Below are 26,792 nucleotides of genomic sequence, written 5' to 3' on the forward strand. Positions count from 1 at the left end.
TAATGTGCACTGCATTGTGCTCCTTCAAGCTGATTTGTGCCATTTTGTGCTGTTTTGGGCCATGTTGTGACATTTTGCTCAGCTTTGTGCCCCTTTGCACCACTATGCACTGCTTAATCCTGCTTTGTAATGGTGTGGATTTGTGCTACTTTGCACTGCTTTGCAACAGTCTTTGGTACTTCGTGCTGTTTTATGCCACAGTGCACTACTTTGTCCAGCTTTGTACCCCTTCAACCTACTTTGTGCTGTTTTGTACCACTTTTCACTGCTTTGGATCACTGCAACATTGTGCACTTGTTATGCTGCTTTATGACAATTTCTATTGCTTTGTGCCCCTTTTTATGGTGCTTTGTGTGACTTTGCACTACTTTGTGCCGCACTGTGCTGTGTCACTCCACCACTTTGTGCCACTTTTCACTGCTTTGGTGGTGATAAATGCTTAGACATGCTTAACCTTAACATGGTTAACCAGCTAATCTGCTACCCCCCCCCCCCCCAATTTGGCATGTGTGCTTCTAAAAATTGAGAAAGATTCAGCAATACAATGAAACAACAACAACAATCACATCGATCAGGTTGTGTTCTCCAGCATTCACGCAGACTGTGTGCACGTGTGTCCACGAATGTGGCAAGTGAGTTACTGCCACACTTCTGCTCTTCAAAAGGTTATTGGAAGGATTAGGCTAGTATACTGGAATGCTCCTGGAGGGAAAACACACAGACTTTATCTCAAATTATTCAATGCAATATACTGTTTCCATTCTGGGTGAGAAGTAATTTGATACAAATGCAGGAACAACATTTTTAATTATAGCACACAGCATGGTGGGAGGTAGGCAGGGCTTAGATGTGCACTGAATACAATGCAATGCTGAACCACACACACACACACACACACGCTTCAATACATCAGGGTGAGATGAGTGAATATGTATCTTAATGTTTCAGCACATAAGTACAAGTTGTTATAATGGAATTACAGTAATTACACTCGGGACTGTTGCAGGGTACATTTACTCATTGCCACATTCAGTCGGATACAGCTTTGTGTTACTTTATTTACTCACTGGTGTGAAGACACATTGTAAAAACATGATCATCTATTTACAGTACATCTGGAAAGTATTCACAGGTGTTCAGGACCTGGATAGGATGTACTTCTTTGCCATTACCAGACACTTTTTCCACATTTTGTTATGTTACAGCCTTATTCCAAAATGGATGAAATACATTTTTGTTCTCTCAAAATTCTACACACAATACCCCATAATGACAATGTGAAATAGATTTTTGCAAATATATTAAAAATAAAAAATTAAGAAATCACATGTACATTAGGATTCACAGACTTTGTCATGAAGCTCTAAATTGAGTTCAAACATCCTGTATCCACTGATCATCCTTGAGATATTTCTGCAGCTTAATTGGAGTCCACCTGGGGTAAAATCAGCTGATTATACATGATGTGGAAAGGCACATACCTGTCTACATATAAGGTCCTACAGTTAACAGTGCATGTCAGAGTACAAACCAAGCATGAAGCCAAAGGTATTGCCTGTAGACCTCCAAGACAGGATTGTCTTGAGGCACAAATCCGGAGGAGGGTACAGAAACATTTCTGCTGCTGTGAAGATCCCAATGAGAGTGTTATCCATCATTCATAAATAGAAGACGTTTGGATCCATCAGGACTCTTCCTAGAAGTAGCTACTCCTCTAAACTGAGCAATTGAGGGAAAAGGGCCTTAGTCAGGGAGGTGACCAAGAACGCAATGGTCACTATGTCAAAGCTCCAGCATTCCTCTGTAGAGAGAGGAGAACCTTCTGGAAGGACAACCATCTCTGCAGAAATTCATCAATCATGTCTGTATGGTGGAGTGGCCAGACGGAGGCCACTACTTAGTTAAAGGAACATGAAAGTCCACCTGGAGTTTGCGAAAAAGCACCTGATGGACTCTCAAACTATGAAAAACAACATTTGAATGCCATCATGTTTGGAGGAAACCAGGTACCGTCCCAACAGTGAAGCATGGTGGCAGCAGCATCATGCTGTGAGGATGTTTTTTTTCTGTGTGGAGTTTGAATGTTCTCCCCGTGTTTGCATGGGTTTCCTCTGGGTGCTCCAGTTGCCTCCCACATTTAAAGACATGCAGGTTAGGTGAATTGGAAACTTTATAATTGTCCAGGTCTCCTTTGCAAAAGAGATCTCAGTCTCAATGGGACTAACCTGGTTACATAAAGGTTCAATTAAAGTTAGAGATCCACTGACAGGTGGGGAGCTGGCACAGAGAGGTTGGACAGTTTTTGGTGAAGAATGTCAGGGATGATGGTGTTGATTTCTGATTTTGGTATGAATCTCTCTTCATGCTTGACACTCTTATATTGACATGCCATAATAAAGACAATGCAAACAGTGGGTATCTTACAGTATTCATGACAATTAACTAAGTAACTAACTGTAGATTTGTGATTATGCTAAGAATTGATTTGTATCACAGCTAATGGCAACCAATAGCATCAGTTAATTTTCTTTGATATGTTTGGTCAGTGCACTGTGTAAATGTAATTGTGTCTGGCCTCAGTAGTGGTTTGCCCAAGTCCTGAACATCCAGCAATTTCTGGAAAACAAATCGCAGTTGCTGTATTAAAATAAATACAGCATCTGCTTAATCCTCAAGTTGCTCCTGGTGTATAGTGAGCATTTTGCATGGCAGCACTCTGACATTGGTGTGTGAGAGTGTGTGTGAATGGGTGAATGAGAGGCATCATCTTCAAAGTACTAGGCACTTTGAAGATGAACGCGCTGCATAAATGGGGTCCATTTACCATACCCTCCGTTGGCTTTGGTGCCGGAACATTGAGTGGTGAAAGAAAGTCTTATGAATTTGTGCCACATGCACACAGCCATCCAACAAGTTACTGTCATTGTGCATATGTGTGCATCAGTGCCTTTACATATGCGACTGCAACTTTTTGTCCCCATAAAGTCCACAACCATATTCTTGAGGAGGCTGTGACAGAGAGTCTCAGCAGCTTTCATAAATTGATGGCAGTCTTTTCTCTGTGTGACTGGCGCTTTACATGGAATGGGAGTTGTGTAGGGTTGGGTAGGGTTGTGGAGTTCAGCAGCTTAAGTACCTTTGTTGGTTAGGAATTCTTTATGGTAAATGGTAAATGGACTGCATTTAGTATATAGCATCAGACGCCCAAAGTGCTTTACAAATAATGCCTCACATTCACCCTGATGTGAGGGTGCTGCCATACAAGGCGCTCACTACACACCGGGAGCAATAGGGGATTAAAGACCTTGCCCAAGGGCCCTTAGTGATTTTCCAGTCAGGCTGGGATTTAAACTGACGATCTTCTGATCTCAAGCCCATCACCTCTCTGTTTATGGACCCTGACTTTGTGTTTCATTGGATGTCCTATTTGCAGCACTTGGAAAACTGAGCAATGAGTCAGAGTGTCTAGATTTGAGATATTCCTGGATTGAGGCTAAGAACAAGGCCTTTAATGAATTCCTGGACTTCACAATCAGAAGTTCATCTATATGTGGTGAAAGTGTCGATCTTATCTTGACAGTGACATTCAGGTCTCTGGGTACTCAGCTTATAAGATTTTGCAAGACCTGGGAATTGGGATTTGGTGCTTCTGATACCTCTGTGTGGAGAGTGAAGGCCCAAGTCTTTCTGGTCCTTGTGCATTGTACAGTTATGAGACTTGGATGCTAACCAGTGGATCTGAGCATAGAACTGAATGTCTTTGGTACTAGGTCTCTTCAGATGACCCCTGGGTACTGCTGGAATGACTTTGCGTCAAATAAACTGTTACTTAAGGAGACTAGCTTGCATTGTGAGGGAACATCAGCTTCAAGATTTTGACCATATGGTGTTTTTTTTCTGGGTATGATACAGCTCGCCTGGTGACTCAGTGTTGACGAACACAGCAACTAGAAAAGGCCAAGGGGTCTCACACACATGACTTGACTGCTGCAAATAGATGGCTGCTTTTGGGATGGGGGGTTGGATCACATTTCTCCCTGGGTGGTTACCATCAATGACCCAGGGCGGGTTTGTCAGCATGGTGGATGCGGCAATGCATGGAGCCACCTGCCCTCAATCTATTTTAAGGTATCTTTGCTCCAACTATATATTATTGGACTTCAAATAACAAATTGGGCCATCAGTCTTGACAGATCCTTCTTTTTTCATCCTTTTACACAAGTTACCAAGCAATGTGAACATCACTTTTGACAGAGGGTCAGATGACTTCAGCTCCAGGGCAATGAAGAAACAATGATAGACAGCACTGATTTTCACATTTTCTACAGCAAGAGCAGCAAGTGCAGTATGGAAGACAGATTTGTGTTTTAAATCAAATACATCCATGAGTTCCAACAACCAGAAAGCAAGATTCGAGCTTGTACATTCCTGAAAACACACTGGCTTAGCGTCAACTTAAAAACAAGACTGCTCTTTGTCTGAGAGGCTCAGTGATTCCGTAAGCAAAGTTTTATAGTATTGACAAGATGACAACAACAACAAAAATGTGGAAAACTCTCAATCTTCCTGACAGCCGTCGCTGAAGCTCATGTTTATCCTATCCCTGAGAATATTCACTGCTTCCTGTAAGGCACCCTGTCCCATTTCCAATGCACAGGGCAGGGCGGTAAGCTGTTTGAGTTGTGAGCAGAGTGTGACAAGGGTGTAAGACGTATCGCTGCACAGATTGACAGGGGAGACACCCTGTCACCACAATGCCCCATCTCTGTGCTCCCCGGAGATGGAGGTCAGAGTCCCGGGATCACTCGGTGGCAGCTCCCTGACAGATATTTTATACAGCAAGTGAACTCAGATGGTGTTTATTCCGATGCAAGGGCAAAGTCAGGCTTGCTGACAGTGCAGCCATCCGTGCACTGGAGTGGACAGGAGGGACTCACACACACACACACAAACACATGCATACACACATGCACAAAATTATAGAAGCCGTGCATGTGTTTGTTCAGGTTTGATGAGTTTCTTTGGCATGTCCGTCACAGCAAAGGGAGCAGTGTTTAGGCCAAACACTCTGAGTGAAAGCACCTCTCGCACAGAAGGCATGTTAGTAGGGCTCATAGCAAAACAATTGTTAATTTGGTGATAAAAGCATGAAATTTGGCAAATATATTCTAAATTAACTAATGATTATTTATCTACAGTATATGGAGCCATCTTGGAGCTGACAACTAATGAGCTACAGGGGTCAATAAAGAATTACGCAGGGGTCAAAATTTAAAAATGCTCCAATCATGTTGAAAACTATACCACATTATTGTCTGATCATAACAATTCCCAAAAGGTATATTTTGGACGATCTATGACTGAATTCCATGGAGTTATGGGTAAAACAGCAAAAATGGTGCCAAAGGTCAGTTCCAGTTTGTACAGGGGTCAAATGTTAAAGTTGCTCCAATTTGGTTAAAAAAATGATGCAAATTATTGGTTGAAATAAAAGGTTTAATAAATGGAATAGCAATAATGTGGTATAGGTTTCAACATGACTGGAACATTTTTAAATTTTGACCCCTGTTTAATTCTTTATGGACCCCTGTAGCTCATTCGAGGTCAGCTCCAGGATGGCTCCATATCTGAAAATAAATATTAGTTAATTTAGAACATGTGTGTCAAATTCCATGCTTTTCATAAAATGAACAACTTTTGGAAAGTTTGGCTAAACTGCACCACTATGTGCATGGCAGCCTTTAGCGTTTGATCCTCACCAACACTGAAATCCATGGAAAAGGAAAACAAGGAAAGAAGAATGTTGGATGTTTTTGTTGGGATGATTCCTTTTTTCGTTATTCTTTTTTTAGAAGAAAGCTCCCCACCAGTCCAGGAATGTCCACCATAGCTGTTGCCCGGGAATGGAATGTTTTTTTCTCTACCATAAGCTGTCTCCAAAGGCGTTTCAGAGAATTTGTCAGTACGTCCAACTGTATGTATTTGTTGGGTCCAGGGCAGTCTGGCAGACAGAAATTGTTCATGTAGATAGGTTGCACAGTTGCTGTGAAAACTTCAAAAAAAAAAAATTTTAAGCACACTTGCAAATCATTTTATGAAGAACAAAAATTAACAGTAGAATTTTGGATGGTGTTTGGACTTGCTAGCCACTTCACACCGTGGACACGGGCTTTAAAAGTAAATTAGCCCATCCTCTTCCTTTCTACTATCCACTACTGCACAAGCTGCCTCCACGTCCTTCAGATGTCTTTTCTGTCTGGTGATAATAGGGAACTCACAACACTTGCGTCTACTTGTCTTCACTAGAGGTAGAGGAAAAAAGGTGAAAGCTATGAACATCTGTGTGAATGTGGATAAAGAGCTGGGATGGATCTGTGACAGTGAATTAAGCTGCATTGTTTGGGGTAAGTTCAGTACTAAAATGGCTTTAGCAGCCTAAGAAGGGACAGTGTGATCTGGCCGGAAGCTTTCTCAGCAGCTGGCTGGAAAATGGATGGAACTGGACCACTCTGTGGGGACGAGGACACAAGAGACAGTGATTAACTGGTGGTAGCAGAGGTTGATTCTAAGTCGTGTAACCTTGTCATCTGCAATCAAGCCCCCGGGGGCCCCACGTGTCTTCACTCAGGCCTAATATCACAGGCAGTCCCTGCACAGCCGCCCCTTCAGCCTGCAGGGAGTTAAAAATACATCTATCTAGAAATGTCCTTGTAAAAACGGGTTCATCATTTTTTTTTAAATTCCTGCTGATATTTGAAAGCGTAACTTGGGGGCAGAAGCAAGGTCAGTCACTGGCTCCTGCAGTAGACAGATGAGATTCAGGTTGGCCCTGGTAATAGCGATGGAGAGACGTGGAGGGCTGTGCTCCATCCATCATTTCCATCTCTAAATATTGTAGAAGTCCTTCCTTATGAAGTCTGAACTGTGTATATCAGGGGTGGGCAATCATGTGCCATGAAGGGCCGAAGCACTGCAGGTTTTCCTTGCTACCAATCATCTCAGCAGGTGATTTCATTAATGTTCAGGTGTTTCAGCAGGTGATTTCATTGACAACCAGGTGTTTATGTTCAAGGGAGAAGCTCATCAGCAACCCACCTGCTGAGGTGATTGGTTGCAAGGAAAACATGCAGTGTCTCGGCCCTCGTTGCCCACCCCTGGTGTATATCCCACCACCGTGTCCATACTGGTCAGCGTCCTCGTTCACATCGCAGCCAATGTGGTTCAGGATATGACCCCTTTCCACTAGTTCATGAAGTGATTCAGGCAGAGGGAGGGGAGGTTCATTCAAACAAAACCCCAACACTAATATATACTTGTACTGACGCTGAGAGGATGCATATGAACACACACACACATGCAACACAAAAAAAACACAAACGTCAAATTTCAACCATCATTCTCTTTCATTTTGGCAGATTGCCGAATCAAAATCAAAGCGCAGTTCAAACGGCCCTCGCTAACACGTTAATCTGCAGCTCAGAGGCAGGGTTTGAAGTCTCTCTCAGTGAGTCGCGGAGAATACAAGATGAGATCACAGTGCCACGTGTCCCTGACAACCTGGTGCTGGTCCTCTCGGTGCAGGTGGTCATGTCACCACAAATCAAACGATCTGAGGAAGAGATCAGAGCGATTAATCAAATCAAAACGGCTCATCTCGGCAATCCCAATTTCATAAGTGGCATTCGATCGCCTCTCTGTCTTTGTTCTTACATCGAGAGGCAGAGCTTTGGGGGTAAAAGACAATCTTGCCGCTGTCCCCTCTGTAATTCCTTCTGTAAACAGTTCTGCTGGAATAAGCTTCCTCTTTGATGCTCCCTGACGTTACCTGCTGCGTGGGAGATGATTACAGAGTGCTACTGGGCTAAACAGCCCCTGGTGCTGCTGAGATGGGAACTTCATGACATCCTCTTTTATGTATTTATTTATTTTCCAGTATGTGTGCGTATGTCAGACAGAAAGTAAGGAAGACAGTACAAAGCCAGCACATGTGCGTAGGCAGGACGACCACAAATCTCGTCAAATGAAGGGCATACGCAATCCAGGTGCTTAATGATCTGCGCGGCTCTCATGGCAACTCATTAATGTTTTCCTTTAATAAAGGCGCCGCTAAGAATCGAAGCAGAAGGAAGCGTGCTGCCAGCAGGGATGGAAATATCTGACAGATTTAGGAAGTGACCTACATTCGCTGCAGTCCTTCCCCACAAGTTGTTTCAAGTGCGGCTCAGAGGGATTTTAATTTCAGATTAATCAGTGTTTAAGTGCTTTTAAGATGTCATTTTGGCCTCATTATCTAAGTGATGACTGTCACCGCCGTTAGCCAAGCTATTAGGGAATGTAAATGGAACTTGAAGAAAGCCGGGCAATTACTGGAAGGTGAGCGGTTATCTGTAATTGCAGAGAGACGGAGTGATTCAGAGGTGCAGCACAAGGTTAACGTCAGGAGTTCTTCCGCCGACTGGAGAGCAAAGGAGAACCTCTACGGTAGTTAGCATAAAATCATGAGAGGACTGGGGATTTCTTTGAGATCCAGTCCCAGCGTGCCACTCACGCTTTTCACTGTCAGAGGGAAGACGAGAAACAGGAAGACAGAGGTCGGGAATGAGAGGAACAGTAGTAGCCAGTAAACCGTATTGATCAGTATGTGTTCTTTATATAGTGTATTTATATTTGCAAACTGTTTTTCTTTTTTACTTTCACTTTTGATACTCTGTGTGCTTATATACAATGCTGCTGGAACCTCAGTTTCCCTGAGGGAGTCTTCCCAAGGGATTAATAATATTCTATCTAATCTAATCTAATCTAATCTAGAGGTGGATGGAGCATGGGGAAAAATGGTATGACTTTGGAAGGACACCATGATGCCCAAAGGCACTCCCATCTCAGAGTTACCAAAGCTAAAGCTAACAGGCTAACCTTGTTATGAGTGTTTTAGTAACATTTATTCATTTTTTTGTGGACTGAGCAGATTTCATGATAGGTGTCTTGGGCATGTGTATTAAAAATTATGACCAGCATATTGCCTCAGTAACCATGTAGTAACAGTCGAGAAAACATCACCAAGCTTTAGATCGCTGGTAATCAGTGCTGCTGTGCTACAACAAATTAAATTACTGGCTACCAATTCACAATGCATTTTCAGAGGCCCGACGTCCATGCCCTCGTGTAACTCGGGCAAATATCGGTCATTTTGGGCGACTGGGCATGGATGGAGGGACTGTGAAAATGCATACCGCACAACAACTGTATGTTATTTGCATTAGCATCACTTACAGAGATACACAACACGTGGATTCACATTAACAATATTTAATGTCATTTCAAAATGCCACGACACCCAGCAAACACGTACATAAAAGTTGGCTCACTTTAACTTTTGTTGTGTTGGTTGGTACCGCGCTGCTCTCCAAATTTGCCCAGGGCGTCCTCATCAAGCTGGCTGCTTTGGCTGCTGTTCATTGTTGGACTATCCATGAGAAAATCATCTGTTAATATCCATATTGGGACCAATACACACTTCTTGCCTTTTCATCTTTTTGTCTGCGGACAGTTCTTGGGCTGCGCGCTATGGCGTCATCAGTTTATGCATTGGGATACCCGCCCGTTACTGTGGGCAGCTATGGACAGGTAGCGTAAATGTAAATCTATGCTACCAGCCCAGCAACCACCTCAGTAAGTGATAATAATTCAGTTTATTATATGGCTATGACTCTACGCACGCTCCTGATTGGCTGATGAGCAGTCGGATATTTTCCCATATCAAACTAGTTACCACGACAGTCAGTCTGCAACGCGCATTTTCGTTACAAACCAGGAAGCTAAACAACGATTAGAAAAATGAAAGTTGGACATGAACGCATTCCATAAATATCTAAACAGCATCGGAAAAAAATCCACAGATTGAAGTTTACCAGCTAACGACCGGATCATCTGTTAAGCTAGTGGAGGTGAAGAAAGTGAACGACCCCAACACCATCAGCAGCATATTCTGGCAATACTGTAAGTTTGCGTGTTTATATATACATATAATAGCCATAATAAACAAATTATTACCTCGTTTAGTTGGTCTGTACGGGGATATCAGACCTCTGTGTTTTTCTCGCGCAGACCTTGCAATGCTCAGCCCGTGCTTACACCTCGGCTTGATATTTTCCTGTACAGACCACGCACTTAGTTAATAATCTGTGATTACACTACCTCATCATGCTATGCGGGTGCAAGTCCTGTATATAGCAGTAAAGGCCTAAGCTGTAATATATCAACAGTTACATCCTGTTTTACATTAGTCTCTGTAGTAAACAACAGTCCTATAACTAATCCTAACACAAAGCATGGGGGAGATGCCCTCTCTTTCAACCAGAAAAAAGTGAGGCGAGTGCTGGGATCTGAATGCTCTCTGGCCACCCTGTGGAACACGATGGTGTAGAAGGAAAGTTTGCACCCTGTATCTCTAGAGCAGTGGTGTCCAAAGTATTCCAGAAAGAGCCAAGAGAGTTTCACACTGATGAACTCATCCCATCTGCTCAAAGTGATGCTCATCAGTGAAAATCACCTGCTGGAGTCAGTGGCAGTAAAGAAAACCTGCACCCTCTGGGCTCTTTCTGAATGCTTTGGGCACCACTGCTCTAGAGGATGGTACTGAAATGGGAGGTGGCTACAGACAGGCAATCATTATTAGTATGATAACAAATATCAGTCATTGGAATTACTGTACAGTTAACCTTATTGTGATACAGAACAAACATGGTAGACACCATGCAAAAGCCAAAAGCCTCAGCAAGCAGCTTCCTGTAGTCTGGATGTGGCGTGTCAGCTCACAGCTGTCACTCACAATAGCTTAAACTGAAACGTTCATCCAGTCATTAATTTTCTACACCTGCTTATTGCAATCCTGGGTGCCAGGGGAGTTGGAGCTCATCCTATCCTCTGTACAGTTGTCATAAAGGGGGCTAACTAACTATAGAGACAAAGGCCATTTTTGTATCATCCTGTAAACATGTTTATTTCTGCTGTACAGTTGGAGATTTTGACATGGGTGTCTATGGGGAGTGACTCCTTTTTTTCAGCCAATCTCAAGTGGCCATTGAAGGAACTGCAAGATTTACTTCCATGTTGGCTTCAGTTTTCAGGTCATGACCTCTGGGAAACACTGTCCTCATCTGAGATTTGCCAAATGATCAGATCGGACTGCTGAGCTATGACAGCTCAGACCAAGCTGACATGGTATTCAATGTCTGGCGATTAACCTCACTCATTGGGTTGACAGAAAGAATGGTTGCATCCCAATTATTGCTCTTTAAGGAGAGGGCAGCAGATTTATGGCCACTGAGAGCAGAGTGGTATCCAAACAATTACTTGTGGCATTGGAATTAAATTGACAATTTGTAATCCTAATCGCCTTAAACGCTCCTGCTTCCACGGAGAAGCATAATCAGGCAGGGCAAAGCCCAGAGGAAATCAATTTGTGGGCTCTTTGTGTTTTTTTTTCTTCCTCACCTCCTTTTTCTGTCTTTCCACCTCCACTCCTCCACCCTCTTCTTACTTTCTGTCAAACCCGTTGCTCTCTTTTGCACTCAGTCTTTCCTGCACTTGTGTGTTTCTCATCAGTTGCTGTCTGCCTGCTCTCTTCAATACGCTGACATCTTACTTTGCAGAGATTTCATTATCTAAGGAGTGGAACCATTACCACGGAATGGGCTTCAGCCATCTGCTATGGCTGACTGGAGTCCCGTCTCTCTATTGGATCTTGTGCTCAACCATCTCTTTTTCTTTTCCAACTCCATGCTCAAATTAGACATGGAACCAATGTGAGCAGTTGTTCACACAGTGGGTCCGTGTCGGCATTCGTAGCTCTATAGTTGGGTCTCTCGAGCATGACAAAGCCATCATTTACCTTTGTTAAATAGCTTTTTCATCCGTATCTCTGTGTTTTGTTAGCAGTATTACACAAAAACAAATGGAACCACTATTACCAATCTCAGTGAAAAGACTGGTTCTTACTGGAAATAGATAAAATATGATGCAGATCCACCATAAAAGGAGGACTTAATAAATATATTTTAATATTTCTGATAAACAATGGATGCATGGTGACCTTCTTGCCTCACAGCAAGAAGGTACTGGGATCACTTCCCACCTGTGACTTTCTGTGTGGAGTTTGCATGTTCTTTCCATGATCGTGTGGGTTCCTGTGTCCTCCTACATCCAAAGACATGAAAGTTAAGTGAACTGGAAACTTTAATATAACACAATGCTAAAATACCCTCAGCCATATGAGCAGTCTTTTCTGTGTAATTTGCAGTTGTTTAATTAATTATTTAGATTCCTATTGTCTTACGTACAATTTGTACATATTCAGTAAAGCCCCTCTATCTAATAAATCAATGAATCAGTAATTCATAAACATTTTAATGACATCTGCAGAAGGCATGCATGTGGGGTGTACATGAGCTTTTGACAAGAGTGGAAGTTTTGCAAATCAATTAATATTTTTAGATCAGCCTCCACATTTGCAGGTATTAATGAGACAAATTAACTCCATCGGAACTTAGCTTTGAGTTAGTGGAAGGTAGTGTGCAGCCTCCCTTTTAAGGTTTCAAATCCCGCAAAACCTTGGAGAGTTCGCCATGCTGCGAGATCTCAGTAACATTGAGAACTGCATTGGGACACTCCGATCAGGCTGCACTTTAACCGCTGCACACGGACAAACACCATTAACGTCGCAACATAAAACTATTTTTATATTGTGCCTAAAACTCTCATGTATATATTCTCTGGTGTTTAGACATTGTTATTGCGTTTGTTTATGTAAACATGTGAGAATCACAGGCTGTCTCTCTGTTATTTTCAATGGGAGATGCTGTGAGCTACGCTCACTTCCTGATCATGTCGTTCTGGGGGAAAGTGAAGTTTGTTCTTTAACGTCTTGATTATTGTTCTTTACAACTCTGTTTGTCCTCTTTGTTCCAGACTAATATATATAATATTCTGAAATTCGGTTGCGTTTATTAAATTCCACGCAGATTAAACATATAGACATGGATTATTCGTTATAATTGTTTAGCAAGTTTTCAGGGTATCATGCAGCAGTCTCTTATTAATGTGATGAAAAGCATAAAAATACATTTTTGTAGTATAATATTAATTTACAATTGTCATCATGTGATTCTCTATGTTGTTTTGACTGCAGCGACTCTCTGGCGTACAAGGGATTATGGGATATATGAAAACCCTGGATGCTAACGTCCACAAAATGTCTTGTAAATGACTCCAGACATGTTATCAGGTTACAAAAACAGCATTTTCAGTTTTAGAAGCTTTTACATAATATATGACAAAGAGGATATATTTACACACAAACGTTTTTCAGCTAGCTACCAGCCTGTGACGTCACCATGCTAACATCCACAAAATGTCTTGTAAATGAGTCCAGAGGTGCTATTAGGTTCCAAAAGCAGCATTTTTGCTTGCTTGCCTCTACTGGTGGTTGGCTCTCACTGCGGTATTGTATCACTTCCTGTTCCGGAGCACAGCGGTGTTTTGCTGTATCTGTTAGCTGTTTAATCTGCGCAGTTAGATTGATCTAGTTATCTAGATTACGATTTGTTTCCCAGTGTAATCTTTACGTGCCTTAACTAAAGCACTCCTTCTGCTGAATCACCTCTAAATTATTTACACATTATTCACTTTGCGTGTTTTTAGGAATCTGCTAGCTTAGCGTAGCTACTAGCTCTTAGCCGATTTAGCATGGCGGCTTCTCCTGTCTCTCCCGCACTTTTCTGCTCTGGGTGTGAAAAGTGGGTGGGCCAGAGCAGGCGACATTGAAGGAAATTTGAAACTGCTGGCTAAGGCTAAGCGTAAATTTGGTAAGATTGTAATTCACGTCGGCAGTAATGACACCCGGTTACGCCAATCGGAGGTCACTAAAATTAACATTAAATCGGTGTGTAACTTTGCAAAAACAATGTCAGACTCTGTAGTTTCTCTGGGCCCCTCCCCCATCAGACCGGGAGTGACATGTTTAGCCGCATGTTCTCCTTGAATTGCTGGCTGTCTGAGTGGTGTCCAAAAAATGAGGTGGGCTTCATAGATAATTGGCAAAGCTTCTGAGGAAAACCTGGTCTTGTTAGGAGAGACGGCATCCATCCCACTTTGGATGGAGCAGCTCTCATTTCTAGAAATCTGGCCAATTTTCTTAAATCCTCCAAAACGTGACTATCCAGGGTTGGGACCAGGAAGCAGAGTTGTAGTCTTACACACCTCTCTGCAGCTTCTCTCCCCCTGCCATCCCCTCATTACCCCATCCCCGTAGAGACGGTGCCTGCTCCCAGACTACCAATAACCAGCAAAAATCTATTTAAGCATAAAAATTCAAAAAGAAAAAATAATATAGCACCTTCAACTGCACCACAGACTAAAACAGTTAAATGTGGTCTATTAAACATTAGGTCTCTCTCTTCTAAGTCCCTGTTGGTAAATGATATAATAATTGATCAACATATTGATTTATTCTGCCTTACCGAAACCTGCTTACAGCAGGATGACTATGTTAGTTTAAATGAGTCAACACCCCCGAGTCACACTAACTGTCAGAATGCTCGTAGCACGGGCCGGGGCGGAGGATTAGCAGCAATCTTCCATTCCAGCTTATTAATTAATCAAAAACCCAGACAGAGCTTTAATTCATTTGAAAGCTTGACTCTTAGTCTTGTCCATCCAAATTGGAAGTCCCAAAAACCAGTTTTATTTGTTATTATCTATCGTCCACCTGGTCGTTACTGTGAGTTTCTCTGTGAATTTTCAGACCTTTTGTCTGACTTAGTGCTTAGCTCAGATAAGATAATTATAGTGGGCGATTTTAACATCCACACAGATGCTGAGAATGACAGCCTCAACACTGCATTTAATCTATTATTAGACTCTATTGGCTTTGCTCAAAAAGTAAATGAGTCCCACCCACCACTTTAATCATATCTTAGATCTTTTCTGACTTATGGTATGGAAATAGAAGACTTAACAGTATTCCCTGAAAACTCCCTTCTGTCTGATAATTTCTAATAACATTTACATTTACTCTGATGACTACCCAGCAGTGGGGAATAAGTTTCATTACACTAGAAGTCTTTCAGAAAGCGCTGTAACTAGGTTAAGGATATGATTCCTTCTTTATGTTCTCTAATGCCATATACCAACACAGTGCAGAGTAGCTACCTAAACTCTGTATGTGAGATAGAGTATCTCGTCAATAGTTTTACATCCTCATTGAAGACAACTTTGGATGCTGTAGCTCCTCTGAAAAAGAGAGCTTTAAATCAGAAGTGCCTGACTCCGTGGTATAACTCACAAACTCGTAGCTTAAAGCAGATAACCCGTAAGTTGGAGAGGAAATGGCGTCTCACTAATTTAGAAGATCTTCACTTAGCCTGGAAAAAGAGTCTGTTGCTCTATAAAAAAGCCCTCCGTAAAGCTAGGACATCTTTCTACTCATCACTAATTGAAGAAAATAAGAACAACCCCAGGTTTCTTTTCAGCACTGTAGCCAGGCTGACAAAGAGTCAGAGCTCTATTGAGCTGAGTATTCCATTAACTTTAACTAGTAATGACTTCATGACTTTCTTGCTAACAAAATTTAACTATTAGAGAAAAAATTACTCATAACCATCCCAAAGACGTATCGTTATCTTTGGCTGCTTTCAGTGATGCCGTATTTGGTTAGACTCTTTCTCTCCGATTGTTCTGTCTGAGTTATTTTCATTAGTTACTTCATCCAACCATCAACATGTTTATTAGACCCCATTCCTACCAGGCTGCTCAAGGAAGCCTACCATTATTTAATGCTTCGATCTTAAATATGATCAATCTATCTTTGTTAGTTGGCTATGTACCACAGGCTTTTAAGGTGGCAGTAATTAAAACCATTACTTAAAAAGCCATCACTTGACCCAGCTATCTTAGCTAATTATAGGCCAATCTCCAACCTTCCTTTTCTCTCAAAAATTCTTGAAAGGGTAGTTGTAAAACAGCTAACTGATCATCTGCAGAGGAATGGTCTATTTGAAGAGTTTCAGTCAGGTTTTAGAATTCATCATAGTACAGAAACAGCATTAGTGAAGGTTACAAATGATCTTCTTATGGCCTCGGACAGTGGACTCATCTCTGTGCTTGTTCTGTTAGACCTCAGTGCTGCTTTTGATACTGTTGACCATAAAATTTTATTACAGAGATTAGAGCATGCCATAGGTATTAAAGGCACTGCGCTGCGGTGGTTTGAATCATATTTGTCTAATAGATTACAATTTGTTCATGTAAATGGGGAATCTTCTTCACAGACTAAAGTTAATTATGGAGTTCCACAAGGTTCTGTGCTAGGACCAATTTTATTCACTTTATACATGCTTCCCTTAGGCAGTATTATTAGACGGTATTGCTTAAATTTTCATTGTTACGCAGATGATACCCAGCTTTATCTATCCATGAAGCCAGAGGACACACACCAATTAGCTAAACTGCAGGATTGTCTTACAGACATAAAGACATGGATGACCTCTAATTTCCTGCTTTTAAACTCAGATAAAACTGAAGTTATTGTACTTGGCCCCACAAATCTTAGAAACATGGTGTCTAACCAGATCCTTACTCTGGATGGCATTACCCTGACCTCTAGTAATACTGTGAGAATCTTGGAGTCATTTTTGATCAGGATATGTCATTCAAAGCGCATATTAACAAATATGTAGGACTGCTTTTTTGCATTTACGCAATATCTCTAAAATCAGAAAGGTCTTTTCTCAGAGTGATGCTGAAAAACTAATTCATGCATTTATTTCCTCTAGGCTGGACTATTGTAATTCATTATTATCAGGTTGTCCTAAAAGTTCCCTAAAAAAGCCTTCAGTTAATTCAAAATGCTGCAGCTAGATTACTGACGGGGACTAGAAGGAGAGAGCATATCTCACCCATATTGGCCTCTCTTCATTGGCTTCCTGTTAATTCTAGAATAGAATTTAAAATTCTTCTTCTTACTTATAAGGTTTTGAATAATCAGGTCCCATCTTATCTTAGGGACCTCGTAGTACCATATCACCCCAATAGAGCGCTTCGCTCTCAGACTGCAGGCTTACTTGTAGTTCCTAGGGTTTGTAAGAGTAGAATGGGAGGCAGAGCCTTCAGCTTTCAGGCTCCTCTCCTGTGGAACCAGCTCCCAATTCAGATCAGGGAGACAGACACCCTCTCTACTTTTAAGATTAGGCTTAAAACTTTCCTTTTTGCTAAAGCTTATAGTTAGGGCTGGATCAGGTTACCCTAAACCATCCCTTAGTTATACTGCTATAGACGTAGACTGCTGGGGGGTTCCCATGATGCACTGTTTCTTTCTCTTTTTGCTCTGTATGCACCACTCTGCATTTTAATCATTAGTGATCGATCTCTGCTCCCCTCCACAGCATGTCTTTTTCCTGGTTCTCTCCCTCAGCCCCAACCAGTCCCAGCAGAAGACTGCCCCTCCCTGAGCCTGGTTCTGCTGGAGGTTTCTTCCTGTTAAAAGGGAGTTTTTCCTTCCCACTGTAGCCAAGTGCTTGCTCACAGGGGGTCGTTTTGACCGTTGGGGTTTTACATAATTATTGTATGGCTTTGCCTTACAATATAAAGCACCTTGGGGCAACTGTTTGTTGTGATTTGGCGCTATATAAAAAATTGATTGATTGATTGATTGATTTTCAGTTTTAGAAGTGTTTATTTCTCACTAGCTTTTACATAATATATGACAAAGAGGATATATTTACACACAAACGTTTTTCAGCTAGCTATCAGCCTGTGATGTCACCATGCTAACATCCACAAAATGTCCAGAGGTGCTATTAGGTTCCAAACGCAGCATTTTCAGTTTTAGAAGTGTTTATTTCTCTCGAGCCTTTACATAATACATGAGAAACATGTTATATAAACACACAAAACTGAGCTGTTTTGAAAAAAAACAGCCACTGACATCAAGGTGCAGCTCTACTCTGATTGGCTGTCACCCTCACCACTCAAAGACAAAATGGAACAGATTGAAACAGAATGTGTCTTTTAAACTTCTTAAAATGCCTCTTGAAATAGGTCAAGGTTAGCCATCTCTGAACTTGTCCAAGGTCTGTGTCCCAAGAATGTTCCCTGTGAATTTGCAAACTATGGCAGTGATAGGACTGGACTTACACTGAGCACAGGCAGATGGACAGACAAATGGATGGACGGACAGATGGATGCAAAGCTTTCACAATACACAATGGCCGCATTTGATGGCCTTGGAAAAATTGACTGTAGGTGTGAGTGAGGGTATGGTTGTGTTTCTGTCTAGTTTATATGTGGTCCTGCAATAGACTGGCATCCTGTTCAGGGTGTCCCCACTAAATGACTGCTGGGATAAGCTCCAGCCCCTTGTGACCCTCAATTGGAGTAAGTGGGTATAGAAAATTAATGAATGAATAATCCGAATGGTTTCCACCTGGCTGTCGCCCAGTTTCTGGCAAAATTTGATGCAGTCGCGCTTGCTCCAGTCGTTCCGCCATTTCCTTGCAAAGAAAAAAACGCAGAGAGACTACACCCATCCGCACACAAAGGCTGCTTACAAGCAAATGACGCAACCGACAGGCGTGAAAAAACTCACGCATGCGCACAAAAGTTCAAGGTTGGCTCATGCAAGCACACGTGATTCAAATCCATCAGGTTTTTGAAAAAAAAATAAAAAGATCCGATACTTTTCTAACAGACCTCGTATGTTGAAAATTACAGAGCTCTCTCATCTTACTAAGTAGGAGAACTTGCACAATCATAGACTGACTAAATACTTTTTTACCCCACTTTATTGATGGGACATAGTAGCAGTGTATTGTTTTCACTGACTTTGTGTGTGTGTGTGTTTGTGTGTGTGTGTGAGTGTGTGTGTGTAAGTTTGGACAAGATAACTTAAAAGTCAGTGAATGAATTTCTTTCAAATGTGGTATATAGATAAATAAATATCAAGAAGTGGTTAGGTTTTGGAGGAGTTTGGTTCAAGGTCAAGGAAAATGTAAAAAACAAACAAAAAGGATTTTTTTTTTTTTTTTTTTTTTTTTTTTTTTGCATAGCTGAACAACCAGGAAGCCAAGATGGATCAAATTTGGCAGGAATATTGCCTGGATTTCTGAAGGTGATTGGTGTTTGGAGTAATTTGGCCAAATTCAAAGGTCAAGGTCAAGGAAAACATGGTCTGCAGAAAACATCTTTTTGCATATCTCAATAACCAAGAAGCCTAGGTGAATGATATATTGATTAGCAAAATATTTGCAATTGATTGGTATGAAAGAATTCACAATGAAGTCACACAGAAGTCACATGATGAGGGGGTTGTATTTAATATATTTTTTTTATTATAAGGCAACAAAAAGGCAACAAAAACCTTAGCACACTAGGAGGTATTTGAGGTGGAACAAGTTACATCATTGAGAAGGGATTTCACAGAGTAGCTGTAAATGCTGATACTTTACAAAGACTAACTTGTATAATTTGTAAAAGATGGAATTTGCTGTTGATTTGTGATTTCCATGAATGAAGTTGCCACTGTATTGAACTTCTGTATTCACCACCCTGTTTTTTCATCTTTTGAATTACAGATGGGTGACTTTAACCTACTTATACTTTAACCTACTTATCATGTGACGTTTGTTATAAATAGATTCAAATTTCGTGATCAAAAAAATGTGTTGTTTAAATTCAGAATTCACTGAAGCTATTTGAAAACAGGTGCCTGGGTTTAAGGCTGTACACCCCATTGGATAGATGGAGTGTATATCTCGGCTCTGATCCATGGTGTGCTTTCTGACTGCTCCAAAAGCTGGACTAAAGATGAAAGGTGACCGCTTTTTGCTGCAGTGTCCTGGGGCACAATCTTGATCAAGACAGATTATCTGTCCTTTTTAAAGTCACTTCCAATTGCACATGTGAAAACTCTTTCCATAATTTCACTTGCATGCATTTTTGGTTTGAAATTTACTTTGTAGTTATGCCCAACACTACCTATGCTGTTGGAAATAATATATATATATATATATATATATAGAGAGAGAGAGAGAGAGAGAGAGAGAGAGAGAGAGAGAGAGAGAGAGAAGTCAGAATAATAGTAGTGCTATGTGACTAAAATGTTTAATCCAGGTTTTGAGTATATTTCTTATTGTTACATGGGAAACAAGGTACCAGTAGATTCAGTAGATTCTCACAAATCCAATCAATCAATCAATCAATTTTTTTATATAGCGCCAAATCACAAGAAACAGTTGCCCCAAGGCGCTTTATATTGTAAGGCAAGGCCATACAATAATTTTGTAAAACCCCAACGGTCAAAACGACCCCCTGTGAGCAAGCACTTGGCTACAGTGGGAAGGAAAACTCCCTTTTAACAGGAAGAAACCTCCAGCGGAACCAGGCTCAGGGAGGGGCAGTCTTCTGCTGGGACTGGTTGGGGCTGAGGGAGAGAACCAGGAAAAAGACATGCTGTGGAGGGGAGCAGAGATCGATCACTAATGATTAAATGCAGAGTGGTGCATACAGAGCAAAAAGAGAAAGAAACAATGCATCATGGGAACCCCCCAGCAGTCTACGTCTATAGCAGCATAACTAAGGGATGGTTCAGGGTCACCTGATCCAGCCCTAACTATAAGCTTTAGCAAAAAGGAAAGTTTTAAGCCTAATCTTAAAAGTAGAGAGGGTGTCTGTCTCCCTGATCTGAATTGGGAGCTGGTTCCACAGGAGAGGAGCCTGAAAGCTGAAGGCTCTGCCTCCCATTCTACTCTTACAAACCCTAGGAACTACAAGTAAGCCTGCAGTCTGAGAGCGAAGCGCTCTATTGGGGTGATATGGTACTACGAGGTCCCTAAGATAAGATGGGACCTGATTATTCAAAACCTTATAAGTAAGAAGAAGAATTTTAAATTCTATTCTAGAATTAACAGGAAGCCAATGAAGAGAGGCCAATATGGGTGAGATATGCTCTCTCCTTCTAGTCCCCGTCAGTACTCTAGCTGCAGCATTTTGAATTAACTGAAGGCTTTTTAGGGAACTTTTAGGACAACCTGATAATAATGAATTACAATAGTCCAGCCTAGAGGAAATAAATGCATGAATTAGTTTTTCAGCATCACTCTGAGACAGGACCGTTCTGATTTTAGAGATATTGCGTAAATGCCAAAAAAGCAGTCCTACATATTTGTTTAATATATACATTGAATGACATATCCTGATCAAAAATGACTCCAAGATTTCTCACAGTATTACTAGAGCTCAGGGTAATGCCATCCAGAGTAAGGATCTGGTTAGACACCATGTTTCTAAGATTTGTGGGGCCAAGTACAATTACTTGGCCCCAAGTTATTGGCCCCAAATCCAACAAGACCAAGCATTCATGGTATGCACACTCTTAAGGCTATGAAATTGGGCTATTAATAAAAAAAAAAAAAGTAGAAAAGGGGGTGTTCACAATAATAGTAGTGTGGCATTCAGTCAGTGAGTTCAGCAATTTTGTGGAACAAACAGGTGTGAATCAGGTGTCCCCTATTTAAGCATGAAGCCAGCACCTGTTGAACATGCTTTTCTCTTTGAAAGCCTGAGGAAAATGGGACGTTCAAGACATTGTTCAGAAGAACAGCATAGTTTGATTCAAAAGTTGATTGGAGATGTGAAAACTTATATGCAGGTGCAAAAAATTATAGGTTGTTCATCTACAATGATCTCCAATGCTTTAAAATGGACAAAAAAAACAGAGACGCATGGAAGAAAACAGAAAACAACCATCAAAATGGATAGAAGAATAACCAGAATGGCAAAGGCTCACCCATTGATCAGCTCCAGGATGATCAAAGACACTCTGGAGTTACCTGTAAGTGCTGTGACAGAAGATGCCGGTGTGACGCTAATTTATTTGCAAGAATCCCCCGCAAAGTCCCTCTGTTAAATAAAAGACGTGCAGAAGAGGTTACAATTTGCCAAAGTTATGCTGCTATAGACGTAGACTGCTGGGGGGTTCCCATGATGCATTGTTTCTTTCTCTTTTTGCTCTGTATGCACCACTCTGCATTTAATCATTAGTGATCGATCTCTGCTCCCCTCCACAGCATGTCTTTTTCCTGGTTCTCTCCCTCAGCCCCAACCAGTCCCAGCAGAAGACTGCCCCTCCCTGAGCCTGGTTCTGCTGGAGGTTTCTTCCTGTTAAAAGGGAGTTTTTCCTTCCCACTGTAGCCAAGTGCTTGCTCACAGGGGGTTGTTTTGACCGTTGGGGTTTTACATAATTATTGTATGGCCTTGCCTTACAATATAAAGCGCCTTGGAGCAACTGTTTGTTGTGATTTGGCGCTATATAAAAAAATCGATTGATTGATTGATTGATTGTTTTGGAATGAAACAAAAATCACTAGTGTGTTGTGAAGATGTGACCTGTTCTCAAAAAAGCTCTCAATATTCTGCAAAACATATGTAAAAGTGATTGTTGTTGTATTTCTGTCCACCCTCTTCACCAGGGCATTCTGCTATACTATGACCATCAAGCCTCCACCTTTGATATATCCAAACTCCCCAGCCACAAATTTGAGGCCATGGACCACTTTGCCAAGTGCTTCCTCATACTGCGGCTGGAGGGCAGCCGAGTAAATGGGGGTCTCCAAAGTCCTGACGGGGACACCAGAGGATGGCGGGCAGTCCGTGTAGACTTAGTGTCTCCACCTATGGATCGTTATGCATTTGCTCTCCTGGGCTGGACAGGATCCAGGGTAAGTCAGATTACAGAAACAGAAACTGATCATTGTGTTTATTGATTAAAAGCTTCTTTGTGTCATGAAAAAACAAACACAATGCCAGAAAATGCCACGTTGCCTTCATATGCAACTGTACAATAAGGTATAGATATATTTGTAGCATTTCATAATAAAATATGTTTTTATGGTATCAGACTGAGGATAAATGACAATAATGACACATGCTTTCAGAATATTAACCCCCCCCCAACACCTTTAACAGCAGTTTGAGCGAGATCTGAGGAGGTATGCAAGAATAGAGCGGAAAATGCTGTTGGACAACCACGCTCTGTATGACAAACCAAGGTAGTAACACACAGTCACAGACACACAAAGTCAACTTTGTTGAAAAAGCTGGACAAGGGAAACTCCCATCTGAGGTTGACTCTGTAGAATGAAGAGGAAAGTGAAAAGCTCTGCTCAGAAGAATTGATGGCATCATCAGAGAAAACAGTACACAGTAAAATATCTCCACAAATGTCCAATGGGTTAATGTCGTGTTAGTACATGAATACACACAGAGATGTTTGACAAAATTACTGTTACATGATTTATGCCAGGGTTGTCAAACCCTGCTCTTGGAGAGCACCTGCCCTGCATGATTTCTGAAGGCTCATTTACGCTCCATTTACATGCAAAAATCTGTGCATTTCAAATGATGCAACTGTCACTGCCCCACACACATTCCATACATCCTTTAGGTCGGCACAGATGGTACAAATGCAGGCTCAGAAGTTTCTGACTGCATCAAACATGGTGGTTATAATAAAATATCTTCTGAAAAGCAAACATTAATACGAAACGTGGCTTGTGAAGTCGTTATACTTTATTGTTACTGTATTTTCCAGTGTTAGTCATACTTTTAACTAGTTTGTGTGACTTATACTCCATTGTGATTTATATACTGAAAACTCACGTTTTCTATGAATAACAGCAATTATAATAAATAGATATTAATTAATATTAAATATTAGAATATATATATATATACAAGGGCGTAGGTTTGGTCTCAGCTTTGGTAGGGACAATACCACCACCACCACCACCACCCCCGGCCCCCCTGCCCACCACCACCACCCCCTAACCCACTCATACCATTAGACTCACAAGTACAGCATAATACATAACATATGACGACATAATGCTGAATAATTTAACACTTTATTTACAATATTAAGTGTGTAGGCAAACAAACAAATAGCTTAAATAACAAAATTGCACCCAAAATCACAAATCTATTCTATAGGCCTACACCTGAGAGAACAAAACAACAAAAAAAATACTTGTGGAGCTAACAAAAAAAAAAAAAAAAAGTTTTTGCAACCAAGATGTATAATCTATTCTCTTCATCAATAATGCAGTTGTAGGTATCTGGCAATCTAATTTGCCAAAAAAAAAAGGGCTTTCCAATGATATATGGTGTATTACGGTAAACGTAAGCCTGTGATGTCATAACACAGAGGAAAACACGGAAGTTTCACACTAGTGCGCCGCTGATTCTCATTACCGTAAGTTCTCATGTAAGCCCTCACTCTGAAAAATTTCAACATTGACAGCAAGCCAAGAACCCGTGCTCTCCAACAGTATGCTATATGTTGCATATATTGTAGTAAAGTGCGTTCGGTGACTTTTGAAACGAGGGAAAAGTATGAAAAAGAGTGCAAAAGTGACAGAAAAGTACAGAGACAGACAGCAAACATAAATGTAGTCATTTTTGAGGAAAAGGCAGGATGTTAGTGTCATTTGTGAAGGTGTGTGTGCGTGTTTGTGTGGGTGTGCAGTTTATTTTAAGTGTGGCGCACAGCATTGTTCGCAAGCCCCCCCGCCCCTTCTTGTTTTTCTGCACCGGAGCAGTGTTTGCCAGATATGAAATATGAAACTATCGTACCAAACCTCAAAAATATCGTATTTTGGGTGAAATTATCGTACACAAACAAAACGCATACAACGTAGCTATTTTAGCTTTTTTTTTTTTAATTTACAAAGAATTTTATGTCACATTTTTAAACAGTAATTATAGTAATGGGGAAACTATGGCACAAAAAGAACGCAAATGCACAAGCAAATGCACTACCAGACTAGAAATTTTTTTTTTTTTTCTGTGAAGACTAGAAAGAGTCAAATTCAACCTCGAGGTCGCTGTCGTCATCCGATGCCATGGCCACTTGTGCAGATTTTGTTGAACACAGAAAAAATGTTGACACCTCCATAAGGAACTTGAACTTTTTTTATTTTTCTTGTATATCTCTTTGCTCTTGTGTTTTGTTCGTTTGTTATTGCATTTGTCGAAATAAAGTTTCGACAAAAAAAAAAAGATGTTGGTTGGGGAATCTTCCTGTCACGGCAGAGATTGGATGGGAACTCATTACTTTGTATGGAGAGGGGGCGGGCTTTCAAATGACTTTGTCCCTGTCGCCCAAAGCCAGCAGCAGCCCTGTGTGTGTTGTGTCTTTTATGCCGCCTGAGTGCAACGCCTGCAAAATGATTCTTGGGTGTCAGAGAGAGATGCGTGTTTGGGCAACCAACTGAAATTATCGTACATATTGGATTTTTTTCCCATTATTGATCGTTCATCGTACAGAGGGTAAAACTATTGTACAAATATGATAATTATCGTACATCTGGCAACACTGCACCGGAGCCACCCATCCTCTGCGCTCCGGACCTCCCACTTTACAAATTAAGCACTGCCTGCCACGAGATGCGCTTTGTTTACGTCCATGTGAGAAGAATGTGAGCCAATGAAATTGCAACATGGGTAACCCTGTCACTCTGGCACATCGAAAACACAAAACGTGACAACTAAAATTATAGTATCGAGTTCGCAAAAAAATAGTGAATGATTTTGTTATATAAAAAAAATGCTAAATATTGGTAGTGACTATTTTGCCATCCCAAAATATTGGTTGTGACTTGTCCCTATGGTCCATATGCAAACCTACGCCCCTGTAGGTTATATATATATATATATATATATATATATATATATATATATATATATATATATATATATCTGTTTATAACCTTTCCAGTAATCAAAGCACTAAACAAAATAAACTCCACCAATAGAATAATAAATGTCAATAATAAAAACTACATTGCAACAATGCACAAAAATACCAAATTAAGAACACGTGATACAGAAAAAAGTGCAACTTTTACTTCGGTGTAGCCAATTTATGATTTTTCCTTCTCCAAGAGGCATTTATTGACAGGGTAAGTCATATATTCTGGAAAATACGGCAACTATCTGGTATGGTTACGGGTATGGTAACTGTATTAGGGTTTCTGGGGGAGGTGATGTTCAAGTGGTTAAGTGATAGGCTTCAGACCAGAGGATCCTCGGTTCCAAACTCAGCCAGACCGAAAAATCACTAAGGGCCCTTGGGCAAGGTCCATAATCCCCTAGGTGCTCCCATTGTGTAGTGAGCACCTTGCATGGCAGCACCCTGACATTGGTGTGTGAGTGTGAATGGGTGAATGTGAGGCATAATCCAAAGGCATGCAGGTTAAGTGAATTGGAAACTTCATAATTGTCCAGCTACAGTTGTATGCAAAAGCTTGGGCACCCCTGATGATTTCCATGATTTTCCTTTATATAGAATAGCAGATAACTGTAAGAATTGTTCAAATCCGTTTACAAGCACCAAAATTTGACTGTGTATACCTTTGGTACATACGAGGTCTGTTAGAAAAGTATCCGACCTTTTTATTTTTTTCACAAACCTGATGGATTTGAATCACGTGCTTGCATGAGCCAACCTTGAACCTTCATGCGCATGTGTGAATTTTTTTCACGCCTGTCAATTGCATCATTTGCTTGTAAGCAGCCTTTGTGTGAGGTGTGTGTCGTGCGCTCGGCATTTTTCATTCCAAGGAAAAAGACAGACAACTGGAGCAGCGCGACTGCATCAGATTTTGCCAGAAACTGGGTGACAGCCAGGTGGAATCCATTCAGAAGATTCAGACAGCTTTCGATGACGATCCTCTGGGCATACA

The 26,792-nt window shown here is 41.1% G+C and overlaps 1 protein-coding gene across 1 annotated transcript in view; it reads left to right on the top strand.

The window, feature by feature from the left end:
• Positions 1-26,792, top strand: part of dntt (deoxynucleotidyltransferase, terminal) — a 471,498-nt gene that overhangs the window by 311,921 nt on the left and 132,785 nt on the right. The window contains exons 9-10 of the mRNA XM_034184986.1: positions 22,521-22,769; positions 23,017-23,099. Coding sequence (XP_034040877.1) covers positions 22,521-22,769; positions 23,017-23,099 — 332 coding nt within the window. The remainder of the gene's footprint in view (positions 1-22,520; positions 22,770-23,016; positions 23,100-26,792) is intronic.

This window comes from Thalassophryne amazonica, chromosome 13 (genome assembly GCF_902500255.1).
Source record: "Thalassophryne amazonica chromosome 13, fThaAma1.1, whole genome shotgun sequence".
Classification (NCBI taxonomy): Eukaryota; Metazoa; Chordata; class Actinopteri; order Batrachoidiformes; family Batrachoididae; genus Thalassophryne; species Thalassophryne amazonica.